This window comes from Hippichthys cyanospilos, chromosome 15 (assembly GCF_059441005.1).
Source record: "Hippichthys cyanospilos isolate Australia breed blue-spotted pipefish chromosome 15, RoL_Hcya_1.0, whole genome shotgun sequence".
Lineage (NCBI taxonomy): Eukaryota > Metazoa > Chordata > Actinopteri > Syngnathiformes > Syngnathidae > Hippichthys > Hippichthys cyanospilos.
This window is the reverse complement of record NC_142383.1, coordinates 10,198,929-10,226,893: the sequence shown is the minus strand read 5'-3', so window position 1 is coordinate 10,226,893 and position 27,965 is coordinate 10,198,929. Positions and strand designations below refer to the sequence as shown.

The 27,965-nt window shown below is 38.6% G+C and overlaps 1 protein-coding gene across 2 annotated transcripts in view; it reads left to right on the top strand.

Annotated features, from left to right (window-relative positions):
* Positions 1 to 2,073: 2,073 nt before the first annotated feature.
* The window catches only part of LOC148411671 (leucine-rich repeat transmembrane neuronal protein 4), an 88,995-nt gene continuing 63,103 nt past the window's right edge, over positions 2,074 to 27,965 (top strand). Inside the window, exons 1-2 of one of the 2 annotated variants that reach the window (XR_015867989.1) lie at positions 2,074 to 2,706; positions 12,564 to 14,185. Coding sequence is in view for 1 of the 2 variants with exons in the window: in XM_088435349.1 (XP_088291475.1) it covers positions 2,703 to 2,706; positions 12,564 to 14,125 (1,566 nt within the window). In the remaining variant the exon portion in view is untranslated. The remainder of the gene's footprint in view (positions 2,707 to 12,563; positions 14,186 to 27,965) is intronic. The other variant, XM_088435349.1, reaches the window with a different exon arrangement.

Genomic DNA, 27,965 nt, shown 5'->3' with positions numbered 1-27,965 from the left:
TGAGGGACAGCGCAAGACATTTAGTTTTACAAGAGCTTTGAGGAAGATGCTGTCTGCCTTCACTTTATTGGGTACTCTGAGCAACGGTAGTAGCCGAGATTAATAGGTGCTACATGAAAATAACCAACCACAAAACGTTTATTTATCTGAATGGGATGACAAGAGAGGTGATTGAGTCATCGAAGGTGGAGCAGATATTTAATATGTGTGCAATGAGATGTGCTTAAGCCTGATGTAAAATAATGTGTCACTGTTTTCATGCTCTGGTGCAAAAATCTTGATTAATTTGATGTGTTTTTGTTATGCTTGGAATCTTTTCTGAACCATAATGGTTCTGTTACCAATGGAAACCTCCTCTTGATGGAGAAATGACTCTTAGAGACTTTTATGTTGACATGACAACAGAGGACGACTAGATTCTCTTGTTGGATTCGGTCTGTATGAACTTGACGAGAAAGCCGGGTTATTTATTAACTTTTTTGGCATGCAAGAGACCTTGTGACATTGAAAAGCTCTCTCAGTTTGAACTTTGGGGTTATCTGAGATATACCGTAAATACTGTGCACATGTCTTCAATTACTTACTATTGAATTTTGTAGCAGTCATTTCTACTGGATGAAAAGCTAACAAGGACAGGGTATGTTTGAAAACTTGGCTTTGAAATCATTAAGTTGCGGTTTGCATCCGGCTGTAAAATGCAATTAACTTTTGAAACGATGCAAAGTGTGTATGCTGATGACTGTCAACTCACCGATACACAAAGCGCCAAACCCCCTCAACCTCAGCTTTTGTGCACCCCATCCATCTGACATCCCTCCTTATTTGTGTTTCTGCTTTTTGTACTTTTTGTACTGCTTTTTTAACTAAAATACCAGACGGTGGCTCGGTGGCACGGTGGTTAGCACACCTGTATCACAGTTCAATGGACCCGAGTTCAAATTCATTTCACTCGGGCCTCCCTGTCTGGAGTTTCATGTTCTCCTCAAGGCCTCGGAGGTTCTCTCCGGGCACTCCGGCTTCCTCCCTCACTTCATGAAAATGCATGGCAGGTGTATATGACCTACTAAATTGTCCTTAGATGTGATTGGGTGCGTGAATGGTTGGTTGTTGGTCTCTGTGTGCCCTGCAATTGGCTGCCAACCAGTTCAGGGTGTCCCCAGACTACTGCCCAAAGGCAGCTGGGATAGGCACAAGTAAGCCTGAGACCCAGCTGTGTATCAGCTGCTCTAGAAAATGGATGGATGGATCGTAAAATACCAGGCACTGTATACATTTAATTTCCACTTAAGTGACTGAAATGAGTATCATAAAAAAATAAAAAGCACTGTGTATTAGCCAAGGAAGAAACCCATGCCAGCTCAACATCCTCCCTGAACCATGAAAGCAGTCTATTTAAAAGACAGGCAGACATATTATGAAGGTAGCTACAACATTGTTCCCAGTTGTAAAAATCATGTCAGAATGAATAAAACAACAAATCTAATGACACAGTTTTGTGCAGCATTGTAGCTCAAAATGTAAAATTAATCTGGAGAAGGCTTTTCAAAAATGCACAACCATTACTATCAATTGTGAGTCCCACACAATCTGAATCCCATAATGTATGCCCCTTCAAAGGTTTGGTAGTGTCGCACTTATGTTTACAATACTGTTCTTAATTTCAGAGTCAGGATTTCAGTAATTTACATGCGCGAAGAGCTCAAATTTCTCTGAATCTGATCATCTAAGATTAATTCCAAGTATACAACCAAAAAAAAACACACACAAACGACAAATTACCTTAAAAAATAAGAAATATATTTGAAATTTCTATAGTATTCAAACTGTTTTCCCATCTGTTTACATTTTGGTATTAAATGACTCTGGCTTGAAAATAAGAAATCCTTTTGATCCTCGTGGTGAATATTGGCCCGATTATCGTTTGATTCGGACTTACTTAGGACGGAGATGCGCGTGGGTTGCTGAGCCGCCAGAAGAGGGCATTCGGATTCTGCCTGGTTAAAGTTGCTCGGGGATGCAGACAGACGCACGCGTTAACAACAGCGTCACGCCGATTGAACTGAGTGTGCGAGGAAGGCACGTGGACGAAGAAAAAAATAAGTGGATATTTGGATATTGGATTATTTTGTGAGGTTTTGCTTTGACTTGTTGGATAAAGCGGCGTTACTTTGCACTGTGCGCCATGGGCGGTCCAGACTGAGCATCCCTCCAGTCAGACGACACCGAGCTTTTTGCTCTGCACGGGAAAGAAATCTAAAGGTTGCTTTTGGGGGTAAATCGAATGATATTAGGTTAATTAAGAGGCTCTGCGACACGGTTCGTGATGAATCTTCAGGTGCGTGAAGAGAGTGCAACGGTCCACTTGGACGGGACTGCGCCTGCTGCAGTGGGCATTTCTTTTTGGCTCCAACTTGGACACGGCGGCTGTTTTTGCAGCAAAAGCATTGACGGGGGATTTTGAACTTGTTTTGTTTTGTTTTGTTTTTTTTTAAATCAAAATCCATCGAATCATCCTGAAGTGGGAATTATTGTGCGGAGGTGTTGGGGGTTGTAAAAATACATTTGAGCCGGACTGCACATCCAGCTCCAGGAGACTATAAACGGGGGCAGGTGCGCTCAGACCCGGCTTGTGAATTAGGACGGTACCTGTTAGTGGACATGCGGATCAGAATCCATTAACTGGACTTGACAGATACGCGGATATGGGTAAGTGGCTCACGTTGATAAATAAATAAATACAATAACGCAGTCAGTGTTGTAGAACGGTATGTAAGCGACAATGCGTTCAAACGAGAAACTGCCCCAAATCAATTAGCAGCAACAAAAGGGTATTGGGAAAATACTGTCAAAACGTTAAAACGTTTTCGAGGAGCTTTAACAATGAGTGCTGAATCCTGTGCATTAATTTTCAGTAGCAGCGCTGCAGTGCCTAACCCCCCTCCCACCCTCCACCCCCATTTGGCTGTAAGGTTTATTACAGACTAAAGGGACTTCATTTGTAATTTGCAAGCCTGTGCACGCAATGACGGTACTCCAAGCGGTGTGCATTATAAATTAAAGTGAAATGTTTTTTTTTTTTTTTTTTTTTTTGCTTGTTTTTTCTTGACCATTTTGAATGGCTGGCCGACTGACATCGACAGGAGTCACAGGAATGCTAATCACATCAATGTTGGAAGCCAGTCAATGTTAAAAGCGTGGATGCCTGCTAATTCTAACGAGTGTCCTTAATCTGCTAGTAACAACATTATACTGCCTAGTTTTAGCACTTCAATGATGCAAACTTTAATATTTTTTTGACACAAATGCAGATATTATCTTTAACTTACTATGCATTATGAACATCTCCTATAAAAGGTAATACAAAGTTGAAAAAGTCTGTGTAGTGTGTATATATATATATAATATATATATATATATATATATATATGTGTGTGTGTGTGTGTGTGTGTGTGTGTTAGGATAGATAATTAATCAAATTAAATGTGTGCAGAAAACTACACACTCACCCCCACCACATTGATTCTCTTTATAATATATTCTGCTTGCGCACACATGCCCACATGCACACACTAACTTTTACACTATGAATAATTAGACTTTATCCATCATTTGCCTACCCAATAGTATTATCAGTGGTAGCCTAATTTCCCCAGCTATTGAAAACTAGTAGACTGTACAGATGATCAAGTTCACTGGTACTGCCATGGCATTAATTGTGAGGCAGCGTGATATATTGACCCACGGTGGGTTTCTGCACTGCATCAATATAAGCAACAGCAGTAAGCATGCAAAACTGCACTGTACGGCTCTAGGAGCTCAAGTGCAATTTATGAGCAAAGAAAGTAAGACTACGGGGTAAATCAAGGTGGCCTGGTGTTTTGTTTGTTAAATAGTGTGTCAGAATGTTCATGGTTGGGAGGTGAGGTTCTTGGAATCTTATGCAGGCAGCGTATCCTCACATCTAACACAAGCAAAAAGGTGTCACAATCATTGTGGTTTTCATCTGGTTTTCCTCTGTTATTTGATGGTTAGATAGTGTAATTATTCACCAGTGTGTGTGATGTTCTTCATTAACAGCATGCCATACACTTAGGTTTCATGGACCTTGTCATTAGAGCTCTCGCCATAAGGACTGTTAGCAAAGGGCTTGTTGCAAAATTCCAGAGAAATTCACATCCTTTACATTTAGAGTTTCGCTTGATTTCATCTTCACCTGCCTATAAAAATGCCTAAATCAAAGGCAATCAAGGTCAAACTATCAACAATAAACAGCCTGACCTTCTGGCTTCTCTGCAACATAAAGGTGGCTTTCTTGAAATGTCAGTTAAAGCAGCTAGTTCAGGAGTCACTAAGGCAAAGTCTTCACATAGCCGGGGTTCTTGCAAGCGAGTGATAAATATCTCCAGTTTCACCAATCTGTGATACATGCCTGGGTATTTCGGGTGATTTAAACCAAAGGTTTCAAAACCTCTGTCCAAAATTGGAATGTGCCAATATTTGGATCTGCATTTGCATATGGGGGGGGGGGGGGGGGGGGGGGTACTGGTTTGAATTGCCCTGGTTACGTGTTGACAAGGCCTCAGCCACTTGAGAGCAATATACAGCCAATCAAGATAATATATTCCCAAAAACTGCAATAATTTCAGTTCATAGGACAAGTAATAAACAGATTTGAAAAGAGAAAATCTATTCCATATACAGCCAGGTCATTCAGAGTTACAATATGGCCAGCCATTCCACTTCTACACCAACGATACCCAGTTGTACCTGCCATTAAAGCCCAGTGATCCCAGCAGCCCCACTTAGCCAATAACTTGCCTTTCAGATCATAACATCTCTATGTTACAACTTGTTCTTATTTTTTTATGACAGTAATGACTAAAGTCACTTTGTTTGGGTCCCAACAGGCAACTAACTCATTTGGTGCTTTCCCTCTGACCATTAGATTGCAGGGTACCTTGGGATACTCTTTCACCAGCCATATGTTGCATATTATGGGTTTCTATCAGGCGGAAGGAAAAAAAAAAACATATGTAAATATCTCTTGTACGTCCTTATTATTGAATTCACACAAAACAGTAAATGAATGATTTACTTGAATAAAAATGAAGTGGGTGAAAACTTGGGTAGGATGTACCAAAGAGCTGCAACAGAGACGCTCTTGATATGGATAAAACATATGCTGTGTTTAATAATGCACACACAAGACACAAAGATGATGAATTGTTTGTACGACTAAACAATTATGTACAGTGACACATATGATGTAAGTTTACTGAGACGGTAAGGCAATCATCGGAAACTTCTTTGTGTGCAACAAAACATTTATGTACAATACACATTCATGAATTGGCTTAACTGTTTCCCTGTAAACTCTAGAATTAATCATCATTTTTGGTAAGCAATGAATCATTTTGATTTCCTCTTGTAATATAAGCATGCCCAAATGCTCGGAATTTGAGTTCTGGGGTCAGGGTTACTCTACTGATTACGAAAAAAATGTTTCCTCTGAGTTTTCAATTTGGAACATTTATATATATATATATATAAAACTTGATGAAAAACAATGATAACACAGATGAATAAATAACAGATTTCCTCTTAATTATGGATGAGCAATTTTTATTCATATGTACATGAACAGAGTTAGTTAAAAAGTGATCAGTCGTAACAATTCAGTGTGCACAAAGAGTTCAGAGTCATTTCCACTTCTCACGGCTGTGAACGCTACGTATCTTCCAGCTAATTCATGCTACAAATACGGACAACATAACTTGAGTCACAGGTAAACATTGGCAACCGGTGCTGTATGCCAATGTCAGGTAATTAAGTCTTTGTTAGCGCCCTGAATTGGTGATCATCATGGAAAAAAAAAACAAAACAAAAAAACTCTGTTGTTTATATGGGGAGCAACTGTTGCAGCAGAGAGACTAGCCAAGCTGTTAATGATGCAACATGATGCTAAAAAAACTTTTAAATAATTGTGTGCCAAGGCTTGTAGGTGTGTACACTAATAAGCGGATATTTAGGGCAAGAAAAAAAATCCTGTAGCAATCTACTCAAACGATCTTCTCAAATTACTCAAGGACTTGATCCAGCAATGAGAGGCATTTTAAACTTTTTTTTTGTAACAATGGTCATTCATCAACAACATAATCAACAGACTCACAGATTAGCAAACTAATCGTTAGATGCAACATTAAACTCCTATTACTTGCTTGTAGAAACAAGATGGATATTTTTTTGAGTAGGTTATTTTAAAATGCACTTTTTTCTACCCTGAACACCGCATTATCACTAGCCCGCTCAACATGACATGACATGACGCGACATGACAGTTTAACATGACAGTGAAGAGGACTTTAGACTAGGCCATATCCCCGTAGTTGCGTTAAATAGACTAGGTTTGACATCAAAAGCAGCATGCTACAATCTGAAATCTGAACTTTAAAGCATTTAAATGTCATTGACATTTGGTTACCAACCAGCTGTTTTGACATAAATGTCAAACATGATATCCCTCAGATAGGTAATGACCAGGGAGAGTTTTGGTTTTGTAGTCCTTTTTTACACATATTTAGATCATTAAAGGCTTCATACGGTCTGCGATTGATTCCATTGTGTTGCCAAGACTCGTTTGACTGTGCTTGTATTACGCATATACACATCCGAAGTACACGTGTGCTCACAACGCAATGGGATCTGATTTCAGGGTGACAGCACGGTATCGATTCTTTCTCCTGGCACTGCTGTGCAAATACAGAGACGACTTAGACAATAGCGAATGACCACAGAAGCAACAGCAAGATTTTTTTTTTTGGGTGTGAAGTCCCATTTACCCATACTTCATAAGCATCATAAAATCGATGTAATAAAATTTGATGACAGTCAATTACATGCAGATTTTCGCTGTTCTGTATCTCACAAATAGCGGGAGGTCCACTGAAATGCTCCACTTCTATAGACTATTGCTGTACTCCAACAAATTCACCAAGGTACAGATAATTGGCCGACTGGCGTGACTCACACATTCAACCCACATTTGAGCATTACTGATGTGGTTTGGCTTCTTTCTATATTTTTTTTTGCAGTATTTAAGAGAACATGTTGTAAATTATGGTGTAATTGGCAATTTGTTAGTCATGTAAATTACTGACTGATTCACATTTTCTCCTCTATATTCCTCTAATATGCATTTTCATAGTTTGGGCATTTTGTAGACAATGAACCCCCCCTAACTGCTTCGGTAGGATTAACATCAGTGAATTGGCATTGACATGATTGTAATGCTGCTGAACTCATTCCGATCATGAAGTTTGTGCAAACAGAGTTTTCGACTGGGACAGAGAGTGAACCGTGTGGGCTGGTTATTTTTGTTATTCTCAGTCTTATTATCACTTCACCTGCATGGAGCTGGTACTATCAAGGGAAATCAGGAATCAGACAAGATTGAAAAGCAAAACACACTCACCCTCTCGTCTGTGTGTGAATTGTATGCACAAAATAATTTTGCTGCGTTTTTTCAAGCCTCAGTGAAGTGTTACAATTCAAGGGCATAGCAGGTAATTGTTTTATATATCAACAGTAGAGCTATATATATATATATATATATATATATATATATATATATATATATATAGATACATAGATGGTACAATCGATACTAATGTCAATTATCAGTGTTCTATCAATATCAGTTCCTTTTTAGTGCTTGTGCATAGCACATGCTTGCTGGCTCACCATGCTGTAGTTACAATCATTTGTATTTTCAATATTGTTTAACACTGTTGGGGAGTTCACTTTGTTGTTGTTATTATTATTATTATTATTACTATTATTATTCATTTATTTAATTCCAGGTTCAGGTTTATCTTTGTGTAGTCTTACTTCGATTCTAAGAAAACAAGAAAGGTTAATAAAAGCATGTTATTGATAGGACAAATTATTTAAAATATCATAATTATTTGTGAAGCCCTACTGCATAAAGACAGCTGGGATAAGCTCCAGCGAGCCAGCCATTCTTTTGAGGATAAGCGGTTAAAGAAAATGAATGGATGGGAATCCTTGACCTATTGGTATCAGCAATTATTGGTACAAGTATTTACTTGGCATCGATCAGTACCAGACTCTCAAGTATCACGCAGCTCTAATCAACAGTTGAAATGGTTCTCACTCAGCAGGCCTTGCCATTCTTCCAAAGATAAGTGCAGACTAACTCACTCACTACCATCGATGGCAAAAGACATCAAAGATCCATTTTTTATCGGTCTGGCCTCTGAATGAGCTAATAGTAGAAGGATTTGCAAGGGATCTCTCTATATGTGGCGTTGATACTAAGCTACAGTTCTTTAGTTCACTTGTGCCCCCACAGTGCACCCGTTAGTGAGCCCATTCGCTAAGTTGATTAGCCAAAATTGCTTCTATTAAGTGTCCGCGGAAAAGAGTGCACATTGCCTCCATGCGTTAAAGCTGCGAGGCTGAAATAGCTCTTATGCAGACGACAGCAAAGGTGTAGCTTTGTACCGGTATGACTTGAAACACAATTTCACGTATCCATCCTTATTAGTTTTAGACAGATAACTAAAAAGAACGACAAAGATAAATGAGAGGCACCGATATACAGCATAAATTAGCATACTGAATGTTGCATTTTCAGAAAGACAAATGCTTATTTAAAATGAAGCTGAGACCAAACAGAAAATGTGAAAATGGAGAATGGAGAGCAACTAGAACTGATTGGACTACATTTGTTAAAGAAAGAATTTGCAACGGGGGTTAAGGACATGTTTGAAGATTTTACTTGGATTCAAAAGCCAACAAATAAGTTCAGGAGAAGAACAAAGCTGCGGAGAATAGTACATTAGGTAAAGGGTAATAGAGACACCTCGGAGGGTGACTTTTGCACCTTGGTGAATGCCATTAGAGGAGGCATTAGCGCACAGAGTACTCATTAACCACATAAGGTTTCAGTAAGGGTGGTGGGAGGTATCTGATGAGGCAGTCTTTGAATGAATAAGAAGGCAGTCGCATCTAATAAAACAGACCTGTTACGCACATGGGAAATACAAGCAACATAGGGTTATCTGCAGCCTCATGGGATTAAATTCTAAATTGCAGAAGAAAAAAAAGTTAAACGGCCCACACACGTTCCCACAGTCAAATGTATGTATTCCAATTACTTTCTGAGAATACACATGGGATCTCAGTGTAATTCTGTCGTATTTTACAAAGCATCACAAGTAACATGATTGATGATGTATATACAACTGCTCCCTCCATCTGCGAGGGATGATGAAAGATTCTTTTGAAAATAATGTTTCGCTCTGTATTGTTCTTTGACAGACACAAAAACACATCCAATACACATATGGGATACACAGATGCTTGGCTAGAAACAAAATGGCTACGTTGGAAAGCATATGTTCCATCATGCCTCTCAGCTCTTCACTGACAAATCCTGACGATTATGGCGAAACTGAAGCCATGAACATTGGCCGCTACAAGTATCAATTCAAGTATCTGTGAATCCCATTCCTTTACGTGAGGCAACATATTCAGCGCGGTGCCTGTCAAACTATCATATCATTTGCCAACCTGGTAAATGTATGCCCGATTCATTTCCTCGCTTTTATATCAGCCTTTGATAATAGCTTGAAAGCCTCTTCTAGCACACACCACAAGCCCACGCCACTTTCTCAAGGGGAAATCAATATATTTTAATGACAGATCATTAGTGACTCTGTAAAGTGGAACAATTTTAATGCAAATGACTGTCTCCCCTTTAAACAAGAAGCTCTATGACAGTATGTTATCGATCACTTCAGCAGACTTTTATTTAGCAATTTTCAAGCAAGGTTTTAAAGAGTTTGTGTGGATTTACCCTATTTTTTGGACCATAAGGCACACCTCATTACAAGGCGCAGTCTCAATGAATAGGTCAATTTTAGGACATTTCCATATATCCTCCTGAGACTGAGCCTATTTATTTGTGTCCACTGTTGTATCCGTTTTGTCTCAGCAGGACAGCAAAGTTAATTACATACCACCCAAACACCTAGACATCATTGGAAAGGCCACGGTGTCCTCTACTGGGCACACTAGAACGTAGTAAGGTGGCTCAAATTATTCAATATATACTGCCCAGAAACAAATGTCCACTACAATAAATACAAATAAATAAGTTGTGTCTCAGGAGCATATAAGGCACACTGGGTATTACGGTGCTATTATTTGAGAAGGGACAATGCAATTTAATCAACATTATACAATGTGTACGTTAGGCCAGTTTTCATTTGCAGTCCCTTGGGCAAATGTAAAATGGCAGGCACTAAAATTACACATCATTTTACAAATATACAATAATATTAAAGAGGTGTGGGTTTTTTTTCTCTGCAAATTGGGGTTGTCCTTACGATGCTCTGCCTTCGTGAGGCAAGGCATATGTGGTGGAAAAGAAAACTGTGACTCACCCATGTTGGTTAGAAACATATTTTATTTTGATCACATGACATCAGAGAATCTCACAAAAAATGGTGCGCACACACTCTCTTGGGCCTGTCTTATTATATAGTGACCTGCATAGTCATTAACTATGTACGTGTATACGCAATTTACCTCTCCCTTTGTTCTTTGAGAGACGGCAGGGTACCAAGTTCCAAACACCCACAGCCTCGAGATGTGGGTTCCACAGGGCAAATAAAAAGACAGGCAGTCTTTTAATTCTTGTCTTGATCTTCTGTTATTCACCAAGGGGATACACACACATTTTAAATTACTCCTCGGAATTACCACTATATACCTTTTGTCTCTCTCACCTTTGAAACCATAAAGAGAGATTATTATATTTGTCTCCAATTTAAGTTCAGCGGGGAGCGCATTCCACAGTTTATCTCCATGTTAGCAGAAGGTAAACTGTCCAAGAGTTGTTCTAAACATTAGTAGCTCCGATGCCTCACCATGAAGCCAGATATGTGGTGACACACTGATTTTCAAGTAATAAACAGACAATTTCAAAATGTATAAATTCAATAAAATTATGTACAAAGTTGAATGTTTTAAAGTAAAGTAAAGCATTAATTCACAGTAATCATATTTTAAGTCCTGAGTTACGGGTTTAAAATGCAGTTATTTCATAATTTGATAGCACAGCAAAAAGCCATTTTCCTTTACAGTATTTCTGTGCAGTATTTCAGGTGCTAAAAAATCAGAAGTGTAGTATGTTTCTTTTTCTTGAACCTGCAAATAAACATAGAGAAAACAGCAAATGATTTCTTAAAATCAATGGCTTACACAAATGGCTTGATGACAAGTTATGAAAAATACAAGGTCTTCCTGAAATTAATAACACTGAACAGAAAACACTGCTTTAGAAAATGTTAAAATAATAATTAATAGAACATCAAATAAAAAAAGACTACAGGACAATCCCAACTACTGTTACTAATGGATTCTGTAATCCTTGTTTTTACAGCAGAAGGTGAAATGTTCCCTCTATTTCCTTTGCACAATACCTATTTGATATTGGCTTGAATCTGCTCACTGGCAGTTTTCTATTTGCAAACGTAGCAGGTGTCAAGCATGCTGAGACAATACTATATGGTGTGGTTGCTCAACAGTAAAGCAAATGTAAGGGTTTTGCATGGATTCAAATAGCAGTTTACACACTTTCTTGTAACAAGTAAAATTTGTCTTTATTCTGGGCAATAGCCACACACCACCATATAAACGCAGAATAGTGACTGACTACTACTAATATTCACTACTGACTGAGACTAAGGCGTTGTTGAGACAAGAGCGTATCAAGACCAAGATTGCAACTATAATACAGAAGACCCTCATTGATGTGTGTTAGCATGCTTTCTTTGCATATACATTCAAATATGGCTTACTTCTCTCAGTTTCCTACAAAACAGCAACATTGGCAAAGGGCTGCGAACATTTCAATGTGTCTTATATACGAGAAATAAAAGAATGTCACACCCTGTGATGCCCCATTGGAGTCTATAGGCTTGGGGAAATTGCAGGATTAGGTTTGAGAGAGTGGCGCTGCAGAAAATGTGATAAAGTAATCAACATTGAGTGGATTAACTGAGGAAAAGATTTCACATGCACTGAATGCCTGCCATACAAATATATGTGCAGGTAGCTGACACAGGCCAAAAAGTGGGAAAGGCAAAGCCATGTATTGCTTCAAATAATTTTAATCATAGCAATGATGTTGAATTGATCATAGTTGAAGCACCGGGGTTATGGCTTTGAGAATCTGGTTTTGTCCATTGATAGCGTTTTTCCACTCAATCTACTTTGTAAGCATATTGATCTTATGAAAAGCTTTTATCTGTGAAATAGATGCACTACCATGATTTTTACCTTTAAAATGCATCGGGCACGGCAAAGAAGTCATGCCTTTAGAAGAACGATGTTCCAGGGTAATTATATTATTTTATAATTAATGCAAATCAATGATCCATGAAAGATCGTGTGTGAACTTGCTGTTGTTTCACAGTGTCGTATCCAGTAGCTCATCTGCTTAACGCATTCTTTCTGACTTTCCTTCCACGCAGGCTCTGCTCTGCAACGTCGTTGGATAATACTCCAACTGCTGATGCAGGTGTGGCTAGCAGCAAGCCCAGCTCAAACAGAGCGGCCGTGCCCAAAGAGCTGTCGCTGCGATGGAAAAATTGTATACTGTGAGTCAAGTGCATTTCGTGATGTCCCCAAGAACCTGTCGGGAGGTTGCGAAGGCCTGTCGTTGAGGTACAACAGCCTCATGAACCTTCGAGCCGGCCAGTTTGTGGGCCTGAACCACCTCATCTGGCTTTATTTAGACCACAACTACATCACAGCTGTAGATGGGATGGCATTCCAGGGAGTTCGAAGGCTGAAAGAACTGATCTTGAGCTCCAACAAGATCACGTTACTTCACAACACCACATTCCATCCTGTGCCCAATTTGCGTAACCTTGATTTGTCATACAACAAACTGGAAGTGTTGCAGCCGGGGCAGTTTCAAGGACTACGGAAGCTTCTCAGCCTTCACATACGCTCAAATTCTCTTAAGATCCTTCCGTTGCGTCTCTTCCAAGACTGCAGAAATCTGGAGTTTCTTGATCTGGGTTATAACCGCTTACGCAGCATCACTCGGAATGCACTTTCTGGCCTAGTCAAGCTCACAGAGTTACACCTGGAACATAACCAATTCTCAAAGATCAATTTTTCACACTTCCCTCGTCTTTACAATTTGCGGGCACTTTATCTCCAGTGGAATCGCATTCGCTCAATGAGCCAGGGCCTAACCTGGATTTGGGCTTCCATCCAAAAGTTTGATTTGTCTGGAAATGATCTCTCAGAATTAGATGCTGCTATTTACCAGTATTTGCCCAACCTGCAAACACTCAATTTGGACTCCAACAAGTTGACCAATGTGTCCCAAGAAGTGGTTGATGCTTGGGTCTCTGTCACTACAATTAGCTTGGCTGGAAATGTTTGGGACTGTAGTCCAGCCATTTGTCCTCTTGTCACTTGGCTGAGAAAATTTAGAGGTGCTAAGGAAACCACAATGATATGCGCCTCTCCAAAGAAGGCCCAAGGTGAGAAAGTGATGGATGCCGTCGAAGCCTTTGGCGTGTGTCAATCAAACCAGGTGACCAAGCTTACGGCAGGCATTCCTCCAACTCCGTCCAATGTCTCAGAGCAGCCTGAACATCACCCAGCAATTCTGGCTTCACCCACTCGTTCTGGAAAGAAAGCTGAAGGATCCATCAGGGGCCCGACTTCACCAGCTGTTACCCAGCCTGTGGCACTTCCCCCAGATCAAGATCTGGAGCCTGTGTCCTTTCATAAGATCGTTGCAGGAAGTGTTGCCCTTTTTCTATCCGTTGCCATGATCCTCCTGGTGATCTACGTGTCATGGAAACGCTATCCTAGCAGTGTCAAGCAACTGCAGGAGAACTCATCGACAGCCCGCAAGCGCCGCAAGAAGTCAAAGGAAACAGAACGCACCTTGAGTTCTCCCCTGCAGGAGTACTATGTGGACTATAAACCCAACAATTCAGAGGCCATGGATGTGCTTGTCAATGGGACCGGAACCTGTACTTACACCATCTCTGGCTCCCGAGAATGTGAGGTATGACCCACACCACCGCCACTCCTAAACAAAACTCTGTCCACAGGGAAACGACCAGAGGTAATTATTTATTCTGCATCGAATTTTTTTCTTCAAAAATGGAGCCACAGAAAAGAAAATACTGTAGTCCATATAACGGTTTTGGAATGAAAGCTTTCGTAGCATTACATGTGTGAAACAGGATAAACTATTTTATACCGTTTGTTGCAAAGCTTTTAACAGTGGTGCTCATAATGGTTTTATAAAGGAAAACATTTTCAAATTAGGCTGATTTCATACTACAGGCTGTCCTACATTTTTTAGCAGTAGTATTGTGCATCGGAAATATAAGCGCATGTGAAATATACCACCTTGACGTTGTGTTTAAATGCCTTCTATGCCATCTCTCGCATGATTCAAGTTTTACTGGAGGTGATAACTTCATAATGACAGCTGTAACTCAGTATCGTTGTAAAAATGGCAGTTTGATTTCCTCCTTTTTTAACTTGTTTGTCTTGCAGAGGTTTTTCTGATATTAGCACACGCAAAATCAAACACAGTTTTTGCTATTTGAGAACTTATCACACATACCGGTAGGTTACATTTTTGGTACTTGTACAGAAAAAAGAAAGAACGTGGTGTGAGTGTTTTTGGAGTGCCATTAGTATTTTTCAGGTTGCTTATTTTGAACCTGCATTTTTTCACATATATCCATTTTCTATAGCCGCTTTTTCTCACTGGGGTCACTGACCTGTTGGGGCCTATTCCAGCATGCTTCTGGCAGTAGGCAGAGGACATCCCAGACTGGTTGCCAGCCAATCGCAGGGCACTCAGAGATGAACAATATTCACGCACTGAATCACAACTAAAGACAATTTAGAGTATCCAATGCCATGCATTTTTTTGGTATTTCCGAGGAAGTCGAAGTGCCTGGAGAGAACCCGCTTGGGCTCGGGGGAGAACATGCAAACTCCACACAGGAAGGGCAGAATTGAACTTGAGACTAAACTGTGAGGTGAACGTGCTAACCACTCTTCGACCGAGCAGCCATCATTTTCACACTGTTGCAATCATGAAACATCTGGAGGGCTCATTTCCTAAAATGTACTTAGCCAAGGCATATATCTTACATCAGAAAAATGTGTCACAAATTTTGACCTTCTTGGCCAGATATCATCTGATAGTGGCTCCATTACCAACCATCTTTTTGCATTTCTTCTTAAGACCCAGCCAATTCATTGTTCAGCCTGAGACATATTTGGGTGGACCAGGATGTCTTCTACTGAGCACAGAAGAACTTAATAGGGTAGCTCAAATGAATTGAAAGATATGCATAAAAATAGATATGCATATGTCCACTAATGTGGACAAATGAATGACTGTGTCTCAGAACGATATAAAATGGTTACTGTATATTGGAATGAAAATTAAAGTTCTCTTCTACAAATGTTTCTTGATCAAAATACACCATGGAAGCAAATCAATATTGGGAGGAAAGCCTAGAAATGACCTCGGAAACAAACAATTTGAACACCCCTTTGTGCAGTTCAGAAAAACTTAGCATGACTGCCAAAGGCTCAGTTGTGCTTTTCTTATGCTGCGTAAACATAATTGGCTCTATATTACTTAAAGTATCTTTTTTTAAGCCTTCAGTACGGCTCCAAAAAAGTGCAAACTGCAAACGGTAGTGTTATTCGAAGGCTTCAGCCACTTTGAAGCACCTCATTCTCGGGTGTGATTCTGCTCACACCATCGAGGAAAAGATAGAAAAGAGGGAGAAAGGGGGGGAAAAAGGCAGCTGACCACGCTTTCCTCACTCACACGGCTTTGTAAATCACTCCATTCTTGGGTGTGATGTTGTTGACGCTACTGGAAAAAATAAAGGAAGAATTTTGACTATGAGAGAGGCACAAATCTCAGCTTGTGAGTGTGAACTGCACCGAGAAAGTATAATCTCTGGAGGGGTTCCAACTTTGGCTCTTGTACTAGAGCCTACTTATTGGTGATTATGTTAGCAGGGCTTCATAATCAAATCTTTAAAGGCAGAGTGAGATGATTGTTTGTATTCAAGTGTGTTATCACTTATTTCTCAATAGTCCGTCTTATTTATGAGAGTCCTCATGGAGAATTGATGTTGCATACAAACTCCAGTTTTTAACTTCTGGTAGTTAATTTGGTTCACTTACAATGGGTTTAGTTTCACAGAGCGCAGTTAACTTACCAGACCTTGTTAGCAATATTCACATAAAGCCTCATGGGTGTAGGAATAAGGGGGGTATCAGACAGTACTTTCACTATAATTTTGGTCTGGGATTGGAAAAATTTTAATTCATATTATTTTTTTTACTGAGAAACATTACCTTGCTTCAAAAATATGGAGTTATAGAATGGTTTCAATTCATGAACTGAGGTTCCACTATATTTTATTTCTGGATGTCTAGCTTTATCAGTCCTACTGAATCATCTTTTACCATTGTGGAGTGGAGACAGCAAGTATCATTCAGCAGTCCGCAAAGTTCAGACTTCACCTCAGAATGTGCTCCGATCTTGTTTCTACATTTAGTTGCCCCCTGTCCAGACATAAATCATTCTGCGGCACGTGCTCACCCACATCACAGCCCCGATGTCTCTGCATGGGCTTGTGTCTGGAATCGTTTAAATCAGTTCATCTCACCTGAGTGAGAATCGCTTATTTTTGCAGGCTTTCGTCTACACTTTCTTTTTGATTTGGCGCCTGACATACCTCCCCTTTCTTTACATGGTTATCTTCTGTGAGTCTTCAAATCCTATTGGAATGAATTTGGGTATGTCAGACAATAAGAGGATCTATTTTATCTTTCCACAGATTATTCTATTATTCAGTCTCCATAGACCTTGACCAGACTACAGATTACACTATGAATTTGTTAACATACTTTAAATAACATACTTTAGGAAGTCACAGTGTCATATATATATATATATATATATATATATATATATATATATATATATATATATATATATATATATAAAAATCATAAAACAAGATAGACAATAATTAGGTCAAAAAGAAATAATGCCCTTGACCAGGCACTACAGTCTTCAAATTCATCAAACTGTCTTGTCTGTCAAGTTATTCTCCTCCTTGTCCATTTTGTCCTGCTCTACTTTCATTGGAGATTAGATATGCAAGGGTGGTTAAACATTGGAATATTTGATATCTCTTTTTTTTTTTTCTAAGTATTTGAGCCCATCAGATCTTTCATTCCCTTAATCTACTCTCCGCTTGATCAATAGTGTGTATTCACTTCACTTTTCATTTTGCTTCTGGTTGGTTTGGTTTATTTATTTATTTATTCTCTCTTTTGACTGCGCTCCTGCCTGGCTTCCTTTCTGGTAATTGGGTTCACCTGCCTTCATCTCCACTCCACTATACCAACAAAACTTCTAGTCTTGAATATCATATCCCAAAGGGAGTGGCAAATGGTTTTGAGGATTCTTGCTTTCTTATCAAGGATTTTTACAGTTCAGCTTGGCTCAGTCTCGTATTGAAAAAAGTTGAACTTGAACATGTCAGATTACTATTGTGTTGCATATAGTCATGTCACACCACCATTATACTGTAATATCAAGATAATGGCAGTATTGCCAGTGACTACACATACTAGCAATAGCCTATGCCAGCCTCCACTAATGATGACTTTAGTACAATAAAAAAGACATGATAGCCACCATTATCTATCTTTCTATTTTAGATCATCCATCCATCCATCCATCCATCCATCCATCCGTCTGTCCGTCCGTCCGTCCATCCATCCATCCAAGCTAAAAGGGAAGAAAAGCACAAATACTGGGAAGCTAGCCAAAGGCGAGAAACTGTAATTTCTTGGAAATGGTGCACTCCTTAAAGTTGGATTCACCAGTCCACAATTAGCCATGTGGGAGACATCAAACATGCTCTGTGCTTGAGAGAACATCTCTCTCTTGCTGTCGGTTTCACACTCTGGTTCCATACGACTGCTTCCTGAACCTCACACTTTGATCCATGCTTAATGAGGATGTTAGCTCTGCAATACAGCAATTAAACTACCTAGGAAAAGAATGCTGCGTTTTTATTTTTTTTAATTCCACAATGCAAAATTCATGTTTTTTTTTTTTTTAAACTATTGTTGCAACCTGATTAATTCAATTCACCCGGATGCTTGTTACTAGTTAGCGTTCCCTCGCTACACATGTGTCTCTTGCCATTTTCACAGACTGCAAATCACTTCACTTGCTACTGCGCTTCACATCTTGTTAGACAGACGCTGGACAGATTCTCTTAAAAAAGATTCGGTTGGATTTACAATGATAAAAATGCTTGAAAGTTGCCCAACTAGGATCCGTAGACCCCTTTACATTACTTCTTGAAAGCTAAAAACAGCCGTGAACATTGGCTAATTCATGGATTAAAAAAACTGCCTGTCTTTTCTACTTAGAATGTGAGTCACGGTAACTTCACTGTGGGGTGTTTTCAGAATAAATGTTGAAAAATGCCAAAAGTGCTTCCTTAAATTGGATCTACTGTGGTGGGTTTTTTTTTTTTTCCGTCGTTATTGAAGATAGTTTAGGATGCCATGGGCATAACCTAAGAACAGCAGAACACACAGCCTGCTTCTAGTAATCAGAATTTACTGCTCCTTCGATACACTGACATTATATATAATAATGGTTTGAATTTTATCATATTAAAACTTAGGGGCATATTTTTTCATCAAACTTTTGGTCCTAGTTGCAAATCATTTAGAGAAATTATACTTCAAGGTACTAAATACCTTAATATGGTTCATTATAATGTAAACATTTACATATTGTTTTAAAAGCATGCAAAATAACAAAGATAAGTTAAGTGCAGCTGACAAAATTGTGTATAGGTCAGTGACTTTAACAAGCACAGTGGGCATCAGGGTACACAAGGTTAAAGTGTGAGGAGTAAGAAAGTGATTGTGGCCCATGTGGGATTGAGAAGCCATTTCAGTGGGATGGAGCAGTCGACAGGCAGACAAGAGAGGCCGACAGAAGGCTGCAGAAATGAAGTAGCCGGTCAGATTTGACAGCCATACTGGCAGGCATCCGTTTGCGGGCTACTGCCCATTGACGGCTGCCCATCCTCGGATTAGAGAAAGCTTTAATGAATTGTGATGGGTGAAAAACACACATTTCCTGTGCATCCATTTATAGTTAATTTTATATTATATCACATTACAGGCACTGCAAAGTGAACATACATATTTAAATTCAATCTCAACTTTTGTTTTCACTCAAACTGGATTTGGATGGTAGTCATAGCATGTGATACATGTGTCTATGTAAAGTATTAGCAGCTTCACTAATTATGCCAAAGAGGAAGTCAAGTAAAAATGTTCTTATTCATTATTCAGTTTTATCATGTGCCATTCACAAGTTTAACCGTGATTTGTCTTTGAATTAGGAACTGTGGTGACATTTTCGATTGGCAGCAAATGCCAAAATGGCCACAAAATGTGTATATATATTTGTAAATAATGTTCTATGAACACAATAGTAATTTGATTAGGTATGTGAGATTAAATTCAATTGGGATTGATTTTTTTGTTGTCAAAGTGTCATTTTCTTTAATTACCTTAATCTAATGTTTAATCTCAAATATTATAATTTCTGTATGGTGATTAGGTCATACAGATTAAAATCAACAACCACACAGCACTTTTGGTAGTAATATGCATTTAAAAAAAAAAAAAAAAAAAAAAAAAAAGCATGTTTAGCCTACCTCATAAATGCAAAGCACCCAGACAGGATAGACAATATTTTGCTTACATCTTTTGTTTCTAAGTATTTGGAAGTGACAAAAAAAAAAAAAAAAAAAAAACAGAAAACACCAGTCCTCCTAAGGGTTGGAACTAAAGGATGCAGCCAGCACTTCAGACTAATCTAGTCTGAAATGCAGCAGGAGGTAAATGGTTACATCAGATAAAGGAAATACATGACTGAAGCCACTTTTGTATTTGTTTGTTTTTTTTCAGTCTTTTAAATGCCACAATAACACGATGCATCTAAATGAAAAAATGGTCGAGGGATTTTGATCAGTTAATTACAGATCCTAATTAATCTCTCTTTTTTCATTTGTAATGACAGCATTGATTTGAATATGCTGTTTTGACTAGTCAAAAAATCAAGCTCTAATTGAACTGCTTTTAATGCGATAAACAGTCTGAAAAAGGACTTGCTATCTTAAACCAAACTTCAAGGCCTACTTTAACTTACGGAGTAAGGTGAACTTTGAGCAAAATTTGTTTTACAAGTTTTACAATACATTAATGGGGAATCACACTGTAGTTGCATATTGCATAGTGGTGTGTGTATGCACGCGTGTGTGTGTGTGTGGGGGGGTGGGGGGCTGTTTAGATGATAATGGAATGTCAAGCATTTCGCTGTCAAAATCAGTCATGGGTTTTGCATATCTCTATTTGGCATTCTGTTCACAAACAAAATGCATCAGCAGCAGAACTCAGACATCAAACCACCAGAGGTGTTGAACTCTGCTGCCAAGCTTTTATAATGCACACATGAAGAATCAGATGAAAGGTTTTTGGTGAGTGTGAAATGTAGACGTGAGTCTAATGACATTTTCAGCCCCTTTTTAGTTTGATTTTTCTCCAGCGTGTTAATGATGGTTCAGGCTGGCTACATGTGCCACATCATCAATCCCCTTCACACACTACTAGCCTATTCTCTGCGGTTGCATTTAACCTTCCAGTTCTTTCAAGTCCTTTGCAGTGTCATGCATATATTATTTATTAGTTAATTACTTGTTTATGACAACATTCACTTTTGCATTCTGATGAGTGCATCACAATGGTCAGCAGGAGGGTGTGATGGATAGATTATGTTCTCCACCTATTTGAGTTTAGTATTCCAGCATCATACACCCAAGCTGTTGAGAACATACGCAATTAAAAGTGAATGAATGGATGAATGAATAAATCACGACTTGTGATCACCCGTTTTCATGAATATATTTTCGCAGTTAATACACTGATGTTTATCAGGTGTAAGTCCAGCGGTTGCCAGTCTCAAAACATCATATGCTATTTTTAGAGCCTCTCTTTGTCACGGGGGTGCACGGCGGGTGTGAACGCCGGCGTGGTTGCGGAGGACCCAAAAGCAGGGGAGCGTCGGGACAGGGGGTTGATGAAATCCATGTTTATTAATACAACGAACGGGAACAAAAAGCGGGAAAAACAGGACGGCAAAAACTAAGGGCGCAGGCAAGCTGGAAAAACGGAAAACAAACACTACTGGCAGGCTGGCAGGAATACACGAAACTGATGGGCGAGACGAGACGGGACTACAAGACGACAATGACCTGACACGACAGAGACAATGATCCGACACGGGCTGTAACAGACACTAGGCTTAAATACATTCACAAACTAATCAAACTAACACATGGCAGCTGGGCAGGGACAACAGGCAAAGGGAGCAGATTGGAGGACACGAGGCGCAGGTAACAGACAGGTGGACTAAATCAAAACTAACGCAGGCAGACGCGACAGGGGCAGAAACCGGAACTATAAACGTAAACAGAAACAGAACCCCTCAAAATAAACCCACAACCCAACAAACCATGACACTCTTTTACTTTACACTGTACAGTAATTGCCCCTCACATTGATTGGATTAGGAAGGCAATGATTTTTCCCCGTATTTTATATTGACAAAGCAGACAATGGATATGTTGGGGATTGATTATCGCAATGAACCCTGTGAAGTGACTTAAATAGCCTTTCTGTATTCATTGACTGTTTCTCGCAACCTGAAAAAGATCACAGAGAATCAGCACTTATAAAGGTTGGAATGGAAAGCAAAAGCCACTTGAGCCTGTTTGAAACACTGTGCAGTAGATAGCATATCTAGCTGCTGCGTAGCCTTTCAATTTCTCTGATGTAAATTGGAAACACGATCTTATGAATGTCGAATGAATCCAAAAATCCATTTTCCCCATATTAAATTTGCAATAATGGAATCACTACAGAAAATTTGCTGGGACCCACGGGATTTCACATTCTGGAATGCTGCAGCACAATTGTAAAAATGTTGCAATTACGGTAGAGGACCAAGTCAATTTAGCCAACGTTCTCTACGCATCAATCAACATTAGGGTAACAATCTCCGGGTTAGCATATTGATGTTTGGAACCTACGACCATTACAGTTGATGAAGGCAGAATAATCTCCTTGGTACATGTATGCTTGAGTGCTATTAAATTGGTGGCTGTTAATCTGGTTCTCTTTTCAACTGTGAATTAATTCACCTTGAGGGGCTTTATATTATAAATTGAATGAGATAAGTTGTAGTAGATAAAGGGAAGGGAGCGAGAAAAGAAATTGGTAAGTGGACCGGGAATGGTGTCACAGTTAGGGCTGAAGAGGAATTGATAGTTTGCTAGTAGTTCTCAGCTTTTTCTGACCCTAAGGACTCTGAGTCGGTTCGATTTATCAGCTATCTTTATTTTGATCATTTCTTTGTAGGATAATAATTTGGGGTGATTATCATACACTTGTGCTTAGTGAGGAGGTGGGGATTCTTGTGCTTCCCTCTCAGAATCCACGACTTGTCTCTGGCTTGAACGTCAGTCAGGCCACAAACGGTGGAAGCAGCCTTTTCCTCTTATGGCAGTTCTGTTCAGTTCATCAAAGTCAAGACCAAGAATAAATATTCAGTGCATCATTTTCTAGTTTTCACCCAGACAGGGCCAAGGATTTAGGTGAAGGACACTAAGAGAGAAGTTGCAAATATATTCTTGATAGGAGGGGCCGTGGCTGACATGAACATTATATTATTGCTTGATGGATGCAACAGGCCAAGTACATCAGGATTTATGCATGCTGGAGAAACCTACACGTACTCAGAGTTGCATTTTTGGTTCAACTGTAAAGCTGGGTCTCGCTCGCTTTGCAGTGTCAACTCCATTTTGAGTTTTAACATGTTCCCTTGATGTTCCCACATCTTACACTGAACACCAAGTGAGAGCATAGAGTCACATAGATTATTAATGCTCTCTTTAAGGTGTTGTTGAGAGTTGTTATATTATTTACCGACATGTGTTGTTCCATTATTTATGTTCAAATATCAATAGCTTATAGCTGCGGTTCTCTAATGGGGATCCGTGAGATTTCAACTGGGTTGCCAGACGTATCATGGAATCTATTTTAATGCATTTTTATGTCAGAATTAGTGCGTGTTTTTCTTTTCAAATTAAGAGCAAACTAACTAGAAACTGAAGCAACCCAATTTATGAATTGTTTACAGTGACTCCTTAGTAAAACATTGCAGCTCCTTATAGACAAGCCAGAAATAAAACTGTTGCTCACTTTTATCTTCTTACGGCTGAATACAATACGCTGAGAGATACTACTACAAATGTGATGTCAAAACAATTTCAAGCAGATATGGATGTCACATCGCTCTCTTCAAACGGTTATTTTGTTTTCATCCTAAAATGTTGTGCTGGTTAGAGAATACTTGTCATAGAAAATATTTTCATTGAAGAAATGTTGAGAATTTCCAGCTTCAAGTTGAGTACATGACCACAAAGATCCTGTTCATTAGTACACACAATAAAGTGTCAAGCTGGGTAAATATGGTTGTTTTAACCTTCCTCTTATGGCTGTTTGCAAGGAATAGCCCTGGGCCACTTTGACCTGGAGTTTTCTCTTTCAAATGTGCCAAAAATGCGTAAAATCTATTAATTAATACTTTATTTTCTAAAGTGTTTTATGGTAAGTTCAGCAATAGCGTCTTTGCGTTAATACGACCCAGAAGTATTTTAAAATATTCTAAAATGTCAGAAACAATTTTTTTCGTGTGCAGTCCTACTAACTAACACAACCCATGATTCCTTTTTTCCCTCGCTAGCAGCGGGGATATTTCGACCCATGTTTAGTTTAAGCATAAAGAAAAATGTTGGAAATTTTAAAACCAACAAAAATGCCTTTTGATCAAATGTGTTGGTTATATATAGTTAGTACCAATACATACATAAATAAATAAAAAAAAAAAAAAAACATCAACCCTACATGTAACATTTACTGTAGCACCCAGATGGGCCAGTTTGACCCCCAACATAACAGGATGGTTAAACACAAGGATATTTGCTTGCTTGCTATGTTTGACAACATGCAGTTTCTACTGAGATGCTGCATTTGACAATTGCGCCGATCTTCAAAGCTTGTCTCAATACAGGCATAATTCTATGATTCAAAACTTTTTTTTATTTGTATGCACAATGCAACTTATAATTGAGGTAGTTAATGTGGGCGTCAGTGAATTGCACTCAGGCATCATAATGTGCCTGAGCTTTAAATGAGCAATTACAGTACAGCCCCACGGTGGCTTGGACTGATAGTAAAACACACATTCCAGTGAATGAATGTGCAATATGCGGAACAATAAACGGGCACAAAGTTGGTTTTGGTTTGAATCTGGCATGGAGCTCAGTGGGAGTGTGACAGGCAGAACCACTGAAATCCTATTTACAAACAACCTTTCTTAATTAGTTACTCTCCCATTCATGACACATATCCTCTCTTCTTAAATCCTCCCTCATACGTGCTCTGTTATTTTTCCTCTTTTCTAGCCTTCTCCTTATGTTTTGCCATCTTTTTAGGTTTGACCAAATGGTGACAATATGCTCAGTGCTGATAAGCAAAGGCATGCTGCTGCAGCTGAGCTTGTCTTTGCCTTTGCCCGTGTTGTCACTAGAGGGGCAGACAAAAGTCCAGCTGCAGGCAACAGAGACTGCCTGAACTGCAATGTCTGTAGAGATGTACTTGCTGTGTCTCACAATGCAGGTGATTGCTTGACAGTTTGCAGGCTATGGTGATCTGGACACACTTTTTTGTTTCTTTTTGTTTTGTTTTTAAACCATGAAACTGACAATACAGTACCTAAAGCACTAATATTTTGCACTACATACTCATTTCACTACATTATTAAGACCGTTGTTTCTCTTTTTGTTTTATTGCTATTCTTATTGGTATTTTTTTTTATAACTCGAACATGGAATGTAGTCTGCTACTCGGGGAAAAGAAGGGAATAAGAATTTCATTGTGTGGTATAATAATACTATACATATGACAATAAAACTCTTGAATTGAATATAAATTGAATATAAACTATATACTAATTAATCATTTTATTCTCATTATACATTTATTGAAACAACTGAATACATCCCGTGAAAAAACTCGCTTCACCCATTTATTTACTTTAACAGATTTAGTTCAAGATTCAACAGTTTTATTGTCATACGCTCTTTTCACTTCCCCGAGCAGACTGCATTCCATAATTGAGCAAATAATAATGTAGGCAATAAAACAAAAAAGCAAACAAACAAACAAACAAACAAGAAACATGGCCTTGACTGTGTGCTTTGCATTTATTTGGTAGGCTAAACTTGAGCTTTTTCTGTGTTAAGAGGCTCCTTTGAACAAAGAATGCATGCCACTCTTTATCAAATCTATATCAAAGGTGCCATATGGGCTTTTAAAGTTCAATTTACCATTCAGCGGATGAAAAACTCACATGCAAAAACTCAACCATGAGGAGCTCATTGCAAACAGATCTATTCACCCTTATAAATACTAAAATTTGGTGATTAAAGTTAGATAAATGAAAAAAAAACAATGTTTTACCCATAACTAATTAATTGATCACAATTAATCAATTAATATAACCATTTCTCACTAGCTCATCCATTACGCTGAGTGTAGTGTAACAAAGGCTATTTTTTGCCTTTCATTCATTGCCATTTGTCACATATTAGTGTGTGGCAATGATTTTTTTATTTTATTTTGCAAAGCTTGGAGGTTTTCTGCTCTGTCATGGAGCTGCTGTATTCAATTACTTACGTGTTATGTGACCTTTTATTTCTTGAACAAAGATAATAGCAAGTTGTTTCAATCATGATGGAGTTCAAGATTTTTTGCATCGGCCACTCAATAACTGGTCTTTGAAAATAAAAAGCCAAGTAACCTCTCCCTATTTTGGATCCTAAGGTTTAATCCATCCATTTTTCTAAAGCTTGTCCTCATTACATTTGTGGGAAAACTACAGCCTATCTATGGTAACATCGGGATGTAACATCGGGTACATGGGTAGATGGGTGAAAAGATGTTTAGACCAGCAGTTCGAGTGCAAACAAGGAATTTCTCAGTGCACCTCTGTTGACACAATCGAGTCTGTAAAGGAGTCCCTATTGCCCCGCGTGGAAATACACAACAGGATGAAGCAACATTACTACTTGCAAGGCTAAGAGGTGAACAAACAAATATATACAAACATACAAAAAATATGGAAAGTCAGGGTGCAGCCTGGACTGTTTACCAGGTAATTTATTGAAAAAAGGAAAAGTACTAAAATCTTACAGCTGAACGATTTTCAGATTTCAGATTTTTCTGACATTCTGATTTTGATTCCACTTGTGATTTTCTCCCACAAGACAGAAAATAATATTATACCACTGAAAACAAGAAAACAAGACCCGTTGGATCACTTGCCAGCAACAATTATGTGTTGTAGATTGAATGAAAAGGTAAAAAAAAAAATCTATAAATAAAATATTGGATGTTTCACTTTTTGTACTTTTGCACATATTTCTTCTACATAAAACACTTTCATGCTAGTATGGTAGTTATATGTCAGTTATATGTCACCAGCATGGGAGCACTGGTCCTGAAATGATAAAATATTCAGCCTTACCTAATATATGCCATCCAATAAATTGTGAACATTATGCTTTATATATATATATATATATATATATATATATATATATATATATATATATATATATATATATATATATATATATATTAAAATGAATGTCCTGCTGTACCTGTACATTACATGTAATTGAACATACATAGAAACCATGGAAACCATCAGGACAAACATAGGTCTGAATACCTCCCAAAAGCAAAATGAATTACCCAGCATGTCTACTCCAAATATGCAAATGCATGCTGATGGCATTAAGGCCAAAGTAGTTTATTGGTCCATTTGAAGCACAAGGCTCAGCACATCCACGTGATTGTCTAATCAGTTCTGTTTTCATTACATGCATATATACCTGCTAATTACCCAGTGTGCATAATATATGTAGCAGTATTTTCCTTCCATTTCCCGGATTTAATCTGTGAAGTTGATTAGGTTTTGTAGTACATCAAGGTCATCTTACATTCATTATTATCTGTGCATTGAATTCTCTCGTCTGTCTCCCCCTCACCACCCATCATCTCTCTCCCTTTCCTATGTGCTCCCTTGCCAATTTATTAGGTGTGCCAAGATAAAAACTAATGCTCTACAATACAACCACTGCGCAATAAATCCTCCCTTCAGTGTTCAGTTATCTGTTGAATATGTTTAATAGAGACACTGATTCAATTAGGTACTTATTGAAAAGCTAATGTTTGTGGTTCTGGAATGGGCTAGTTGATTCCTAATATTTTGCTAAATTTCTTTTTCAAGGAGGCGAGATTGACAAAATAGTCAATGACAAAAGGACCAGGGATCAGATGCACAGATTTCCTGAAACCTATACACCCCCCAAAACAAAACAAAACAAAAACAACAACAGCAGCGATCGCGAAACAGACTGGTGGCATTCCATAGTAATGTTGGTTTGAGATTAGAGAAAAGTTATACTTTTTTTTCCAGTACCATGTCTTATTTATTATAATTATCTTCATTATATTTTTTTTAAAACCATTCTCTGAATTTTCACCAGTCTAACTTTCACTTCATTTTGTCGAAGCTTTCACGCAGCTCAGGTTGAAGAAATATGAGATAACTTCAAGAT